At 35.2% G+C, this 15,388-nt stretch overlaps 4 protein-coding genes and 2 long non-coding RNA genes across 9 annotated transcripts; 4 read left to right on the top strand and 2 right to left on the bottom strand.

Annotated features, from left to right (window-relative positions):
- The first annotated feature begins 294 nt into the window (after nt 1–294).
- On the top strand, nt 295–3,950 carry LOC115240877 (H(+)/Cl(-) exchange transporter 7). Its single transcript, XM_029816292.1, has 12 exons — nt 295–539; nt 623–742; nt 907–1,105; nt 1,193–1,446; nt 1,506–1,683; nt 1,753–2,277; nt 2,372–2,541; nt 2,628–2,807; nt 2,917–3,126; nt 3,198–3,443; nt 3,508–3,588; nt 3,653–3,950. The coding sequence occupies exons 1-12, from the start codon at nt 390–392 to the stop codon at nt 3,752–3,754; spliced, it is 2,415 nt and encodes an 804-aa protein (XP_029672152.1). The 5' UTR covers nt 295–389; the 3' UTR covers nt 3,755–3,950.
- Nucleotides 3,942–5,193, bottom strand: LOC115240879. Its single transcript, XR_003884831.1, has 2 exons — nt 4,865–5,193; nt 3,942–4,212 (listed from the first exon to the last, which is right to left on the bottom strand). It is a non-coding gene; the product is annotated as an uncharacterized LOC115240879 (long non-coding RNA).
- A 151-nt stretch (nt 5,194–5,344) lies between these two features.
- Nucleotides 5,345–9,098, top strand: LOC115240878 (protein PELPK1-like). Of its 2 annotated transcripts, none has more exons than XM_029816294.1 (2): nt 5,345–5,710; nt 6,987–9,098. In XM_029816294.1, the coding sequence occupies exon 2, from the start codon at nt 7,261–7,263 to the stop codon at nt 8,482–8,484; it is 1,224 nt and encodes a 407-aa protein (XP_029672154.1). In that variant the 5' UTR covers nt 5,345–5,710; nt 6,987–7,260; the 3' UTR covers nt 8,485–9,098. The 2 variants fall into 2 exon arrangements, with proteins under 2 accessions (XP_029672154.1, XP_029672153.1); XM_029816293.1 differs by lacking the exon at nt 5,345–5,710 and adding an exon at nt 6,471–6,898.
- LOC115240880 lies at nt 8,620–9,665 on the bottom strand. The gene is made up of 2 exons (XR_003884832.1): nt 9,525–9,665; nt 8,620–9,223 (listed from the first exon to the last, which is right to left on the bottom strand). It is a non-coding gene; the product is annotated as an uncharacterized LOC115240880 (long non-coding RNA).
- A 233-nt stretch (nt 9,666–9,898) lies between these two features.
- On the top strand, nt 9,899–13,806 carry LOC115240928 (diphthine methyltransferase). Of its 3 annotated transcripts, XM_029816374.1 has the most exons (6): nt 9,899–10,056; nt 10,241–10,434; nt 10,768–10,832; nt 12,200–12,829; nt 12,938–13,073; nt 13,353–13,806. In XM_029816374.1, the coding sequence occupies exons 4-6, from the start codon at nt 12,214–12,216 to the stop codon at nt 13,711–13,713; spliced, it is 1,113 nt and encodes a 370-aa protein (XP_029672234.1). In that variant the 5' UTR covers nt 9,899–10,056; nt 10,241–10,434; nt 10,768–10,832; nt 12,200–12,213; the 3' UTR covers nt 13,714–13,806. The 3 variants fall into 3 exon arrangements, with proteins under 3 accessions (XP_029672234.1, XP_029672233.1, XP_029672235.1); XM_029816373.1 differs by lacking the exons at nt 10,241–10,434; nt 10,768–10,832 and having other exon boundaries at nt 9,900–10,056; XM_029816375.1 differs by lacking the exons at nt 9,899–10,056; nt 10,768–10,832.
- LOC115240958 (cyclin-dependent kinase 2-associated protein 1-like) lies at nt 10,271–10,612 on the top strand. Its single transcript, XM_029816429.1, has one exon. The coding sequence runs from the start codon at nt 10,271–10,273 to the stop codon at nt 10,610–10,612; it is 342 nt and encodes a 113-aa protein (XP_029672289.1).
- Nucleotides 13,807–15,388: the final 1,582 nt, after the last annotated feature.

Genomic DNA, 15,388 nt, shown 5'->3' with positions numbered 1-15,388 from the left:
TAGGGAAACGGAAGAACGGAACGAATCGGGCTGTTGGGCGTCGGACAGTGTACATATGTACATACGTCGTCACATTGCGAAATTGTGATCAACTAGAGCATAAACTTTTATCGATTCATAGAGATCGCTCCGACGCGTTCAATGTTCGATTAGAGTAGGCATCTAAAGGTACAATTTCATGTGCTGCAACCTCGTGCAGCAAAGAGGTCACGTGATCGAAATGGACGAATCAGCGGCCACACCGTCGTCACTCATTCGTCCATTTCAATCACGTGATCTCTCTGCTGCACGAGTTGCAGCACATGAAATTGTACCTTAAGAAATGCGATTGAAAATAGACGAATAGATCTTTAATTCCTGTCACGTTCTTTCAAAAATTGTCAAAAACGATGAATTCGTCAGCGCATAGAACCGATATAGAAAATAATAGAGAAGATGGCGATAATCTCGATATATACAACGTTGAGGATAGAGAAAGGTTAATCAAGCCGAGAAACAATTTTGCATCGTACTCCGAGAATATCGATGTACGATTTCGTGTAAGTCAAGTTTGACAGCTCATTAAAAAAAAGAAGCCGTTTCTAAAAATATATTTATAAAATATTCCATATTATGTCAATAGAGCACTATCGACAATAATGTAGCATGCAGCAGCATAGAAGCTATCTCCAGTCATTCTAGAAGGTTAAATATTGGGGACATAATTCCAGGAGCAACCAATTTCCTATCAACCAATTACGAAGTAATTGCCTAATCAAATTAAATTAAATCATGCAATGATTGTGAGCTTGTATAAAAGTGTGCAATTGTATATATTCTCTCTCGCGTACTCTCTTATATATTATTTTATCTTTTCTCTTGCGTGTGGTAGTGCATTGAATAAATTAATTGTATCATTATTTTCAGAGCTTAGATTATGATCCGTGTGAAAATTATCTTCTACAAGACGAAGAAAGGAAGAAGGGATATAAATTTGTTGTTAAAAAAAATTTTGCCAGATGGTTCATCTTTCTTTTGATTGGAATTTGTACTGCCCTTATAGCATGCTTTATAGATATATCCATAGAAGAACTATCCAGCTTAAAGTATGGCTGGCTTAAGAAATGTATGTCATGTATAATATATTTCATTTATGTAATGTATGCTCTATGATATGCTCTAAAATAATACAGTCTTCTTATATCAACGATAGATGTGGACCAATGTGTGGTAAAAGGTTGTTTATGGTTACCATATATAATGTGGCTAGTGCTAAATATAGTACCAGTTTTAATAGGTGCCATCCTAGTATCCTACATTGAACCTGTTGCTGCAGGGAGTGGTATTCCGCAAATAAAATGTTACTTGAATGGAGTTAAAATACCACGAGTTGTACGTATTAAAACTTTGGCTGTGAAAACTATTGGCGTTATATGCACTGTAGTCGGAGGTTTAGCAGGAGGCAAGGTAAGCAGTCTGCTCTCGCTCTCCATTTGTTATTTGATATCTCGTGGATTTTCATGCAGGAAGGTCCTATGATTCACTCTGGCGCTATTGTGGCTGCAGGAATTTCTCAGGGTAAAAGTACCACTTTTAGGAAAGATTTGAAAATATTCAAATATTTTAGAGAGGATCATGAGAAACGAGACTTTGTGTCCGGGGGCGCTGCATCCGGAGTATCGGCGGCTTTCGGAGCGCCAATTGGTAAATATTAATAAATAAATTTATATATATATAAATGCGCCCTACAATTGCAATTTTTTAATTTTCTAGGTGGAGTCTTGTTTAGTATAGAAGAAGGGACTAGTTTTTTCAATCAAAGTCTCACATGGAGAACCTTTTTTGCTAGTATGATTACCACATTCACTTTAAACGTGGTCTTGAGCACATACCATGGACACTTGGGAGATCTTTCTTATCCAGGCTTATTAAATCTAGGAAAATTTGAATCAATTCCATATCAAATTTATGAGATTCCTCTGTTCATGATAATGGGCACGTTTGGCGGATTACTCGGCGCTCTTTGGAATCATGTCAATTACAAGATCACTTGTTTTCGTTTGCAATTCGTGACGCAAAAGTGGCTAAAAGTAATTGAAGCTCTCCTGGTGGCGATATTAAGCGCGACAATGGGTTTTTTGATGATATACTTTATCAATGACTGTAAACCATTAGGTAATGATCCCACCAAGTTTCCAGTTCAAATGTATTGTGCAGAAGGGCAGTACAGTGCCGTCGCCTCTTTGTGGTTTCAAACTCCAGAAAGCAGCGTACGATCATTATTTCATGATCCTAAAGGTTAGAATGATAAACATATGATAAACAATAATAATAAATATAATTAAAAGCAATATATATATATATATATATATATATACACACGTATTTGTAGGATCTCACAATGACATAACGCTGGCCATCTTTGTTATTCTATATTTCTTTCTTGCTGCCGCTACTTTCGGTCTATCAATGTCGAGTGGCCTTTTCATCCCTTCCCTGTTGATTGGATCTGCATGGGGTAGATTAATTGGGTCGGCCCTTTCGAGAATTTGTCCAGATTGTGTAAGAAAAAATCTAAGTTTAAAATCTTGATGTAAAATTTTTAAATACTAGTCGCGCTTTGTTATGTATGATTTCATTTTTCATAGGAAGTATTGGATCCTGGTAAATACGCTTTATTAGGTGCTGCTGCACAATTAGGAGGAGTAGTTAGAATGACGATAAGTTTGACCGCGATCTTGATAGAAGCGACACAGGGAATATCTTTCGGTTTACCTGTCATAATAGTTCTTATAATGGCTAAATGGGTTGGTGATTTCTTTAATGAGGCAAGTATACTGTGCATGTACATATGTATATGTGCGATGTGGATGCACATACACGCGCTCTCGCGCACACAATATGTATTTTTAATAATAAAATATATTTACTTTTTAGGGAATTTATGATATTCATACGCAAATGGCTGGTATTCCATTACTTCCATGGGAATCGCCACCACTGTCAAATAATATTTATGCAAGTGAGATAATGAGTCATCCAATAGTAGCTCTAAAAACTGTCGAAAACGTAGGACATATCGTCGAACTTTTAAAATGCGTTACATTCAATGGATTTCCTGTGGTCGATCCGCCAAGTAGCGATCAGGTAATATCTAGAATGCTTTTTCAAGCATCATAGCTTTTTACATTTATTTTGATTATATTATCTTTTTTCAGGCTGAGATCAATTCTTACGGTCGATTTCGAGGTCTGATATTGCGTTCACAGTTAATAGTACTTTTGAAAAATAAAGTATTTAATGAATACGCGGAATTTTGGGAGAAGTCTTTAAGTATAAAAATGTTTAGAAACGAGTATCCTAGATATCCGACTATCGAGCAAGTCGCCATTACTGATGAAGAAAAAACTTTTACGATAGACTTGAGACATTTTATGAATCCTTGCCCTTATACATTACAACATGTTAGTATTTTTTACATTAAGATATCTCTGCAATGCATGTAACATCATGTGATATTGTTTATAGTCTGCAACACTGCCAAGAACATTCAGACTCTTTAGAGCATTAGGATTACGTCACGTACCAGTGGTAAATGACACAAATGAGGTAAGGTCTATATAATATTTACTGTAAGATTTGCGAATTTATTTGTAATATATTCTCTATTTAGGTGATTGGTATTATTACGCGAAAAGATGTTGCCAGGTTCAGGATATGGAAACATCAAGGAAGAATGGGGTTGGATGAACTTTTAATCACTAATAAAATTTAATTTTTAATTTTTTTTTACTTTTTTTATAGATTTTATAACATTTAAAATTCTCTTTAAGCTCGTTGTAACATTTAAACATAGTTTATTGGGTTGCCTAAATTTAAAAAATTTAGGGAAATCTTTTACACATATATAATATATATATTATACATGTGTAGAAATATATAAAAATGCACAATTGCATCACATTTACATATACATATATACATATGAGATAGATAGACAGCCTACAATACTATCTAAGTTGAGTTTCCAAATATTAAAATTTTAATTATTTACAAATAATTCCCACCCAAGCCATGACCAAAGTTTGAAAAAAAGATATACAGGAAGGATGACTAATAATAAGAGAAAATAGTATTCATATGGCGATATATACATGTTAAATAACTTTAATCTTTAGTTTTAGACCACACTATTCTCTTGATAATATATATTATTGACCTTAGATGTATAACCTGAAACAAAGTATTTCATTGTATGATACAAAATATAATTATTTATTTTTGTTACACTCTTGTGCGTAATTTTCGTTAAACCTCAACTATGCACAATTGACATAGTTTAGCCTTTTTAATATTTTATGCAAGTTTATTCATAAATACATATCAATACCGCAAAAGTTCCAGATCTGTATACCAAACAAATAAAAACTATATAAAAATAGATGATGCACTAATATATTTTAATATACATTGAGTTTTTGAATCATGAAGGAATAGAGAATATCTTCTTTGGCATATCTTTCTTTTGACATATAAGCTATAAACATATATAACATATGTATGTATGCGTATATATATATATGCTTGATCTAGTGCTCTTATATAGAGAGTAAGACTTTAACAACTGTATTGAACAGTCTGTCCTACTTTGTCAATTTACATACAGTTATTTTAAAATCTTCTTAAATCTTTAAAAAAAAAAAAAACTGAAAAAAAATTGAAAAGTGTATAAAATGTAATTATTTAATTTTTTATTTATTTAGCATACAGGTCTATTTCCTATAAAGTATCGACATACATTTATTAAAATCATCCTCTTTGTTTATCAACATATTTTTAAAATCTTTTTACACCAAAAATGTATATATATTTTTATAATACTCACTTTTTCTAAATGTCATCAGTAGTGTACAAACACATACTATTTCTTATTTATATAAATTTCTATTATAATCTGATGCCATGTATAAGACAATAATAATGTATCGCTCGCTCCAATCTTGTCATTTCGTCGTTCATTGTCGCGGCATCTTGAAACAAGCGCAATTTTATTCTCAAAAATGCGTCTTTTCAGCTTATGAGAGTTTTGTGCGATTCGACGCGAAAGCATCAAATTATCGTGCGATTGTTGGCGATCATCGCTCGCTTATAGAGAGTAAACGGTTATACGTCTCGATCAATCTCCACTGTGCAGTCAAAGGAACGGTCAAGAGTGTCTCTCAGTCTCCTTTGCAGAGACTGCCGCCTATATCACCTATATATTGTTTTGGCGAACAATATAATATCGCATATATACGTTTTAAGACGTGCGGAAAGTGTGACTCTCAAAGGACGTCGAGTCAGGTCAGCTCAGCTCACATCAGGTCAGGTCAGGTCAGGTCAGGTCAGGTCAGGTTGACGCACTGCCGCGGGCGATCAATAGTTTCGCGGTTCGCGGGTCGTACACCTGTCTGTCGTAAAGTTGCAGACGATGGTAGGAAGGGGTTATGGTCAATAAACGCAACCACGTCACACGCAGCCTATCGGCGACAACCCCGCTTGGCCCCTTAAAGTGGCTCCAAACGTGAAAATCTTACATGTCGGCCGATGCAGCCTTTGTGCGTTTATCCTGGGATAACTTGATGAAAGGGCGCGCAGATTGGTAGGAGACGCGGATCGACGGAAGCGATACGTCCGAAGGACACCGCGGATGCGTGTCGAGGCCTCGGTGATCGACAAATTTCTCGCCAGAGTAAGTTGATCGTGCGTTTGAGCGGATCGACAAACCGTCCGAAACATGTCCGCCATTGTTGTCGATTGACGTATGTACGTGTACGTATGGATGTTGCTGCGGGGTGGGGGGAGGGGGTGTTGGTAAACTGTGTGCTGAAAGGAGTTGAGGAGAAAACGACAAATGAGGACGAACGACAACGAACGACGACCGACGACGACGAACGACGACCGACGACGACGACCGACGATTGCCAACGATGTCGTTCTTAGCTCGGCGCGCATGCGTCGCGACGCGATAGACGTGTCTACTTTTCGAATCTTTCTCGTTTGCGTCGCGTCAGGCGTCGCTTGCGTCGCGTCGCATGGGCAATGGAGCCGGAATATTCGACGACGCGTTCGTTGGAAGAGTCCGACAATTTGCGCGTAGTTCCAAACGTAGAATCTCCCACATCATCGAATTCGTCGCTGTGTCGCACATTCGTGAGACGAGTTTGTCATTCGATATCGTTTTTACCTTTCAATCGGGAAATATGTGTTACCGCTGATACAAGCGATTTAATCGGGACATATCAAATTTGGTTGTTAAAATTTTTCACAAATATATCACCGACTTTAAACTGTGTGCTGAAAGGAGTTGAGGAGAAAACGACAAATGAGGACGAACGACAACGAACGACGACCGACGACGACGAACGACGACCGACGACGACGACCGACGATTGCCAACGATGTCGTTCTTAGCTCGGCGCGCATGCGTCGCGACGCGATAGACGTGTCTACTTTTCGAATCTTTCTCGTTTGCGTCGCGTCAGGCGTCGCTTGCGTCGCGTCGCATGGGCAATGGAGCCGGAATATTCGACGACGCGTTCGTTGGAAGAGTCCGACAATTTGCGCGTAGTTCCAAACGTAGAATCTCCCACATCATCGAATTCGTCGCCGTGTCGCACATTCGTGAGACGAGTTTATCATTCGATATCGTTTTTACCTTTCAATCGGGAAATCTGTTACCGCTGATGCAAGCGATTTAATCGGGACATATCAAATTTGGTTGTTAAAATTTTTCACAAATATATCACCGACTTTCGACAATAATTTTCTTCCGGATTTGAAATTAAACAGATTGTTATCACGTAGACACTTGTCTAAACCATCATTTTTTTAAATATACCATTATATTATCATTAACGCTACCTCTCTTACAAAGAAGGTTGGTTAGGTTTCACACGAGCACATTTTATTATCCTCTATGTTGTGTCATCATTTGTGTATTATAACGCTTGTTCGTCTGTTTCCAGGTGGATTCCAGACTATTAAATCTATTTTTCAAATTGTGGCATGTATAGATAAATGGACAAGTGTAATTGAATTGCCAAATAAGTCAAGTGGAAATTTCGGAGGGTATCGATCAAGCTTGAATACCCACGTATTCTATCAGAAATTGTTTTGTAATTTGATTCAAAATGATAGATCGCACAAAGGACATATTCGATGCCACTTGTGTTAGTGTGTTATGCTTAACGCCTGAAAAAAATCTTACCTTAAGACAGTGAGGGAAATGCGAGATTATAGATGTCAGAAACAGGAGAGGAACGCGCTGTTAGATTGTATACAGCTGTGGAGATAATGAAGAACGCCAGAGCTAAGGAAACTGAGGAGCAAGCGGCATTGAGGAGAATGCAAGAAGCTCAGCGAATGGCTAGGCATCGTGCCAAAAAAAAGCGTTGTCTGGACGAGAATCTTGCGAGAGAGATTTCTAAAATTGCAGAGTTGTCTAAAATGCCTCCTCCGGATCCCGCTACGATAGCCCAAATGTCCGAGATGAATATGAATAAAATATCTGCTGAATTGAAGCAAATGATGGAAAGGGGAAAAGTACCTGAGCATATAGTTCAAATGGCTCAATTGGCAGAGTTTAGCAAAATGAATTCTGAATTAAATAAGATGTCGCAGGATATGGCGAAAAGATACGAAATGGAAAAGATGGCGGAATATGCCAAAACTACGGAGTACATGAAAATGCAAGAGATTGCCAAGATGAGCGAAATGGTGAAATTTTCCGAAATGGCCAAGTACAATGACATTACCAAAATCAACGAAATGGCAAAGATGAACGAGATGATGAAGATGACGCAAATGGCCAAAATCAACGAGGTGCAGAGAATGAATGAATTAGCAAAGTTGAATGAAATGGTAAAAATGACAGAAATGGCCAAATACACGAATAATGATATAACGAAATTGAACGAGATCGCTCAAATTAGCGAGATGGCGAAGGAGATTGCAAAGATGAATGAAAAAACAAAGATGAACGAGATGATGAAGATGCAGACGAGCATGCAGAACGATATCGCCAAAATATCACCAGAATACTCGAAGATGGCGAGCGAGATGGCCAAGTTGACAGAGCTGGCCAAACTGAACGAGATAACAATCACCAAGCTGAACGATCCACCGGCACTGCCCAAAATGTCGGAGATTCAGCCGCCGCCGCCGCCGCCACCACCACGTATTCCCGAACCTGTGATCACCGTGCCAAATCCCAGGAATTTACAGAATGTGCAAACTGTACAAGTGGCACAGGCCAGCCCGTCCAGCATGATCAATTTCCCGGCCGTGCCTGGTCAAAACAATTACGGTAAATTGTTAATGATTATCGAAGAGCTCGGCAGAGACATTCGTCTGTCCTATGCGGGTAGCCGCAGTGCTGCCGAGAGGCTGAAGAACGGCATTCAGCAAGCCAGAGTTGCCGTGCGGGATTGCCTGCTAGAGACACAGCACAACGCGCAACAATGATTTGTCGCCGAGCTAGCTAGTGATTAGAATACTTCTAGCCTTATACAATATTATTTGACGAGATGTTGCTTTGTACGAATATTTAGATTTGGACTCTGATTCACACGACGACGCATATACGCATATAGATGGAGCATCTTGTTTATGGGATAAAGAATCGCTACTTTCTTCACTCTGTCTTGCGATACAGCTCCAAGATGGAGTGCCTTCGCTGTGTGCTCGATCCATATACGTATCTTATTGAAACTGTGTGCGGCTGATAACTTTCTCTCTACTTTTAAGTTGCAATTTAATATGTAGAAAGAACTTGAAATGAAATGGAGTATCCATTTGTATATTCTAGAGATCATTAGACAGACAGAGAGAGAGAAGGGGAGGAAGGACAGAATCTTGATTTATATTTTATAAAACATAAAGAGACAATTATATACTACGGTTTATGTTAAAATCATCGGGTGAGTACATTGCAAATCTCTCAGTATACGTTTCAAGTGTGTAAAGGAAAGAAATATAAGGAAAAGCTTTTCAAACGACATGTACCTAATGGAAAGTATAATCCCATAAATATATTCCATAAATATATATCGTTAAATAAATAAAAGTTTTGTATACAATGCAATGCTCTTAATATTTCTTCTTTCAAAGACTTGTCATACTTTTTATCCTCTTTTCGTCACTTTACTTTTTATTATAGGATTACAAACTGTATAGAATTAATTTAGTATTCCATTATGTAACGCTGTAAAAATGTGGTAAAAAAATGATTGTATTTCATTGAAAATAGTGTCGCATGATACAGATATATAAAAAGGAAGCAAATATTGAACGAAAAATCAAAATTTTCACTTTGTAAAATCAAATGTTAACAAATATTCTGTTCAAATTCGCGCCATGGTATATATGCAAAGGATGTCGATATCTAATGCCTTCTTTTAAATTCAGCAGTTTTAAATCGGATATATATATATATATATATATATATATATATATATATATATATATATATTGTGTATCGATTTTGTCGCGCCATTTTTACGTACCGCTACTGTAGTTTTGAGAAAAATTGCCAATGTTATCGCTGATCAAAAGATGAAAAAATAATTATATTACATTCCATTAACTACATTTTTAATTTTAATGTGTCGGACAGCTTTCACACAAACTAATCGTTACAAAGATTTTCCCCCAATTCCTTTCAGTGCCACAACAGTTACGATTTATAATGCGTGATCATCTAGGTACATTTGAAAAAATTTTAGTCCTAACCATAATGCCATAAGCAAATCGACCAATCACACAGTCAATCATTTTCATCATACTATACTGTCCAATCACAGCCGTTCTATTCTTTAAAGGAATTACTATGATTAGCCAATGTAGTACTTAGTACGTATTAAAGTATATCAGTGTAAACTAGGCCGTAGAGAATGCTCGGTCTTTTTTTTTTTTTAGTAACTGATACTATTTTGTTACGCTAATCGTATTCATGCACAATTGACTTTATCAATCTTACATCATTTACATATCAGCTGCTCATCGTGTTTCGAATGATACGGCGAAACAATATTTAAGGTTTGTAAAACATATCGACATGAAATCGATAGAAACGATTCTCTGTGTTATTCTTAGAGGTTAGCTAAGTTTTACGATTGACTTTTTCTTGCTAAAACGCGAGAATAATTTGACGAAATATTTGGTCACTAGTGGATTTTAAGATCCAGACTTCATAGATTATGTCAATCGATTATTTCTTAAGGTATATTAAAATAAGAACAACGCACAAGAGATGGCAAAGCAACGCAAAAACGTAGGGGTTACTGCGAAAATTATGGAACCGTTGTTGACGATACCGAATTCAACGTCCTCGCAGCAGACCGTGTCCGTGTCTTTGTCCGTGTCTTCGTCCGTGTCTTCGTCCGTGTCTTCGTCTTCCGTTCCTGCTCAATCAAAGTATGTAAAATTGCTACGCATCATAGAACAGCTAGGTCGCGATCTTAAACCTTTTTATACTGGTAGCAAACTTCGCAAGACAATGCCTAAAGTTGAACGCGATCTCATGAAAGCATGTCGTCTTGTCAAACAATGTCGAGTCGAAGCTACGAAAAGCTCCAAGAAGGCATACCAATAATATTATGTCTTCTATTAAAATAATCATGAAACAAGTTTTTCAAATCCTTGATATCATAACAACCGTATATTCTGTTTCTCTTCTGAGAGAGAGAGAGATAGAGAGACTCTCTCTCTATTTAATATGAAAAAATATATGTACTCTATTATTAACAGTATTTATTCTACCTCGAATTTTGACCAACTCAAAGTATTATTGGAGAAGGAGTAATTTGTATAAGGTAATGATTTAGAATAATAATAATAGATTCTATAATTAAATCTAATATTGTAAGAAAGATATTTTTGTCGCGAATCCCTTGCATTATGTACAATTGAAACATTAAGTAATAATTTTTTCTTTAATGAATCAACGAATTGTGCTTAATCAAACTTCAGAAAAAGAATCAGAGATTTTTTTGGTTTACTGTTATGTAAAATGCTATAATTAACACTAGCAAGAAACATATCATAACAGTGTGATATTTTTTTATATACTTTAAATTTATTAGTTTAACTAGTTAGTTTGTAACATGCCATTTTATATTTACAATTTTTCTGAGATGCTTTGTTTTTTTCTTTCTGTGTGATTCTTCTTGATAATATTTATATATTTATTTATTTCACTGGACCGAGAGCCTATTAATAAGCCGCCTAATCGAATGAGCCGATCGGTAATGTGACAAATCGGTTAATGATACACATTGTGTCGTAAAATATTATATGTATTGCCATACCATTTTAAGCCTCATTAATATATATCGATAATTATAGTACAAATATAAACAAGATAGTCACTATTTCTATTTATGCAATAATAATTTTATATAAAAATTTATATAATCTGATTAATTATATACACTGTTGCATAAGTTATTAGCTCGATATAATTATAATGTAGTATCATTATAAATCTAAAAGATAAATGTAAGAGAATTTTTTTTTCTATATATGTAATGTAAAAATGGTACAAAAATGTGTGTTCCTATACTTAAATATTGTAATATTTATAGGCAAATAAAATTTTTTTATCAAAAGAAATTTGTAGTTTAGATAAAACAACCCATAGTATTTGTATGCATGTGTAAAAGTTATGTTTCTTTGGGAAAAAGTTGTATAGCAGATTTATATTCTCATTTATTTGTAACAACTGTATGTATGCATGCTCTCACCACAAATGTTTACTCTTCCTGAATCGCGTTTGTACATTTATTTTATTTCTTATTCATATACATATTATATCTTTCTTTGAGTCTCATACATATATACATACATATTCATCCATCAATTGTAATAAAGGCATTAATTGCAAAATTGCATTTTTTAAATTTTATTATTTGAAGATTGCACAGACTGCTTGACTTTATATAGGTGAGGCATTTTTAAAATCATTATAATTGTGAGATAAAGTTGATAATGAAAAATAAAACTTATTGATTATATGATATATACTTATATTTAATCTTTCTATATGTTGTAAGTTTCTTATATACGATTATATAAAACTGCTTTTATCTATATAATACAATAAACTTTGAATTATTTGTTAAATATTGCTGATGCGTGTGAGAAATTTGGTAAGGGATATCTGCAATTTTTTTTGTTCCAGGCAATTTTCCACAAATGGCAATTAAGGAAGTTTTTTATACTTTGGACGAATTTGATACAGAATTCCCGGCAGATTCCGTTGAATGGTGTCCTGCAGAACCGTTTCAAGATTTATTGGCGTGTGGAACATACAAATTAATTGAAAATAAAGAAGGTGCAAAAGATGAAAAGTGTAAACGGACAGGACGAATTTACTTACTTCGCGTGGCGGATGGTGGAAAATTACAAGTATTGCAACAAATAGACACTTCAGGCGTGTTGGATATGAAGTGGATATATGTCACGGATAGCGAAAATAATCAAATATTGCTTGCTGTTGCTAACTCCAATGGACATTTGCAAATTTACGAACTAAAAAAGAAGGAAAGCAAAACAAAATTGCAATTAATTGCTGAAGAAAGAATCAGTGACGATAACGAAGATGTCATGGCATTGTCGTTGGATTGGTCCACTGGAGGATGCTCTTCTTATTTGAATCCACATATTGCTGTGAGCGATAGTCAAGGAAAGATATCTCGATTCACATGGCATGAAACTAATAATCTGATAAAGAACTTTACGTTACGCGCGCACGAATTCCAGGCGTGGATCGTGGCCTTTGATTATTGCAATGATAATATTTTTTATTCTGGTACAGTAATGCACACGCTATAATTTCGCAATTTTTTTTCAGTATATATTACCTAAATGAAAAATGCCGGTGTAAATTTTTGACAGACTAACATATTTTAAATTTCAGGAGGTGATGACAACAAGTTTCTAACTTTCGACACCAGGACAGGATCTACTCCTGTATTGTGTAATAGTGAGCACACTTCTGGTGTCACCAGTATTCACAGCAACATTGTTAAACCATTCATGCTTGCAACCGGAAGGTAAAAGATTTCTGAAATTATTATATGTACGATTTTTCGAGAAAAACAGATTTATATACTTTTAGTTTGATAAAGTTATACTTGATTTACGATTTTTTTTGTGCCGCCGGTTTTTATTCAATATAAATTGCCAATGAAGTAAAAGATATTTGATCATTAATCTGATCTTTTCTCATGTTCAAAAGTATATTTTTTCTATATTTAATATTATAAAGAATTGCAATGAGAGGTTATTCTCTATCATTAGTTTTTTTTATAAAAGTACACTAAACATTTCAGTTACGATGAGATTCTAAGGTTGTGGGACAAGAGAAACTTGAAACGACCAATGTCCGAGACTAATCTCAAAGGTGGAATTTGGCGTTTGAAATGGGATCCGTTTACGCGTCAATACTTATTTGCCGCATGTATGTATGAGGGCTTTAAAATTGTTGATTGTAGTTATGACACAGCTATCATTGGCCATTACAATAAGCATTGTGGTATATCGTACGGTTGCGATTGGTCGTTCTTGAAAAAGGAGGATGTTTCTCGTTTAAGAATACCTGTTGGAGAGACTTTGGTAAGTACTTGTTCCTACCAAGATTGTGCCCTCAAATTATGCGCAGTTAATTTCAAGATTTACGAACCCGATTCATAATGCGAATAAAATAAAACTTATATTTTTTTAAGTTTTGTTAAGTGTGCGTGCATGTGTATATGTATATATATAAAATAAAAATGTGCATAAAAATAAATTGTGCGATATGAATTTTTTTTGTATGTATAAGGAGTATATACAAAAAGATAAAGCTAGAAGATAGGATAAAGATAAAGTTAGATATATTAGGTGAAAATATTATATATCAAACTATCTCTGATTTTTGCGCTTTAACCAAATTTTTTTTAAGTATTAAAAATAAAATAATACTTGTAGCGATGTTGATCATTCTTGCTCTAAAGACATTCTATTCTCTACTTGACGATACTCTATTTTATTTATAAACTTGTATGTTTCGTACTTTATTTATTCATATTTTTTTTTTATTCTTTCTGCTTTACGAATGTGTATTGTAAGGTATCTAGTGAGATATCAGAGTTTGGTAACTTCTAGAGTTTCTAAAAGTACTTCTAGGGACTCTAGTGATTCCAGAATTCGCGCGCCCATCTTTATTACTATGGGTGTGTTCCATTTTTGCCGGCGTTACAACCATCCATGACGTCATAACAGTACACTGCCGCAACGTTCCGAAATTACTTTGGCACTGTCAGTAGCATTATGATTTTATATTTCGGAACGACTTTGCAGTAATTATATTGCAGTGAAACATAATAACAACAAACATGGACAAGCATCGTAAATTATCAATTTGCTTAATAGCATTAGAAATTTTAAATGAAAGCAGTGATAGTTCTTCCGAAGAAGAAGAATATAACATTACATCTAACAATTCTATTTTATTGCACGACGCCATGTTGCACTGTAACTGCTTCACCTCGGGAGCTGCAGTAACCGCAGTAGCAATATGGCTACCATTTATGACGTCATTGATGGAACTAGATGCTGTCGCAGCACACTGCATGCTAATAGCGGAACAATTTTTCAGCACTGCCAGTACTGGCAGTGTATATCGGAACACACCCTATGTCTATGGTTGGATGGATCATTGTAATTTTTCGTTGATTTAAGTTTAAAAAATTTTTGTATTGATTTTTATAAAAAATCGCATATTGTAGCACTTATTAATAAATTTGACAAGGAAAATGCATTGCCAGGGACATAAAAATTTTTACATTTTACTGATAAAACCATAATAATCAGTTGACGATTTAGATCTTATTTAAAAATTATTTATTAAGGGTCGGCAGGAGAGACAGTAGAGACCTCTCGCGGGAAGCCGTGAATTACGAATTCGCTTATCCCGTATTACGGCCAAAAAATAAAGAGAATCATGTTAAACCTGTGATATTTGTAATCAGTAGGATCATCCGCAGTCCTGTACAGAGCTATTTTTTAGAAAAAAAGAGTTAAAATAATATTTTATAAGTTGACAAGAAAGGTACATACTAGGTACAGCTCATGGCGGATTAGGTGCAGTTGGCCATGAGCTGTATTTCATTTATTATAAATTTTTAAGAGCCAAAATGCAAAATTCGGCTCTGTACAGGACTGCATAATTATATAAAGAATTTATTAAAAAAAGTTTCATGAAGTAATATGACTTCTTCGATGTAAAATACGGAATAAGCGGATCTCACTAGATGTGTATCTAAGGAGCAGCTCATGGGGAAATTTCCGTGGTAACATACTGACTGCTTGACAAAGAGAGATGATT

This window comes from Formica exsecta, unplaced genomic scaffold, assembly GCF_003651465.1.
Source record: "Formica exsecta isolate Colony F162 unplaced genomic scaffold, ASM365146v1 scaffold458, whole genome shotgun sequence".
Classification (NCBI taxonomy): Eukaryota; Metazoa; Arthropoda; class Insecta; order Hymenoptera; family Formicidae; genus Formica; species Formica exsecta.
Note: the sequence above shows the minus strand (reverse complement) of the source record. Positions and strands in the feature narration are given on the sequence as shown.

Bases quoted from the DNA above. Each gene is read 5' to 3' on its own strand.
- LOC115240928 (XM_029816374.1), top strand. From the start codon at position 12,214: ATGGCAATTAAGGAAGTTTTTTATACTTTGGACGAATTTGATACAGAA. The intron at 12,830-12,937 runs GTACAGTAATGC...TTTAAATTTCAG, and splicing joins TGATAATATTTTTTATTCTG to GAGGTGATGACAACAAGTTT. The intron at 13,074-13,352 runs GTAAAAGATTTC...TAAACATTTCAG, and splicing joins TTCATGCTTGCAACCGGAAG to TTACGATGAGATTCTAAGGT.
- LOC115240958 (XM_029816429.1), top strand. From the start codon at position 10,271: ATGGCAAAGCAACGCAAAAACGTAGGGGTTACTGCGAAAATTATGGAA.
- LOC115240877 (XM_029816292.1), top strand. From the start codon at position 390: ATGAATTCGTCAGCGCATAGAACCGATATAGAAAATAATAGAGAAGAT. The intron at 2,808-2,916 runs GCAAGTATACTG...TTTACTTTTTAG, and splicing joins TTGGTGATTTCTTTAATGAG to GGAATTTATGATATTCATAC. The intron at 3,127-3,197 runs GTAATATCTAGA...ATCTTTTTTCAG, and splicing joins ATCCGCCAAGTAGCGATCAG to GCTGAGATCAATTCTTACGG.
- LOC115240878 (XM_029816294.1), top strand. From the start codon at position 7,261: ATGTCAGAAACAGGAGAGGAACGCGCTGTTAGATTGTATACAGCTGTG.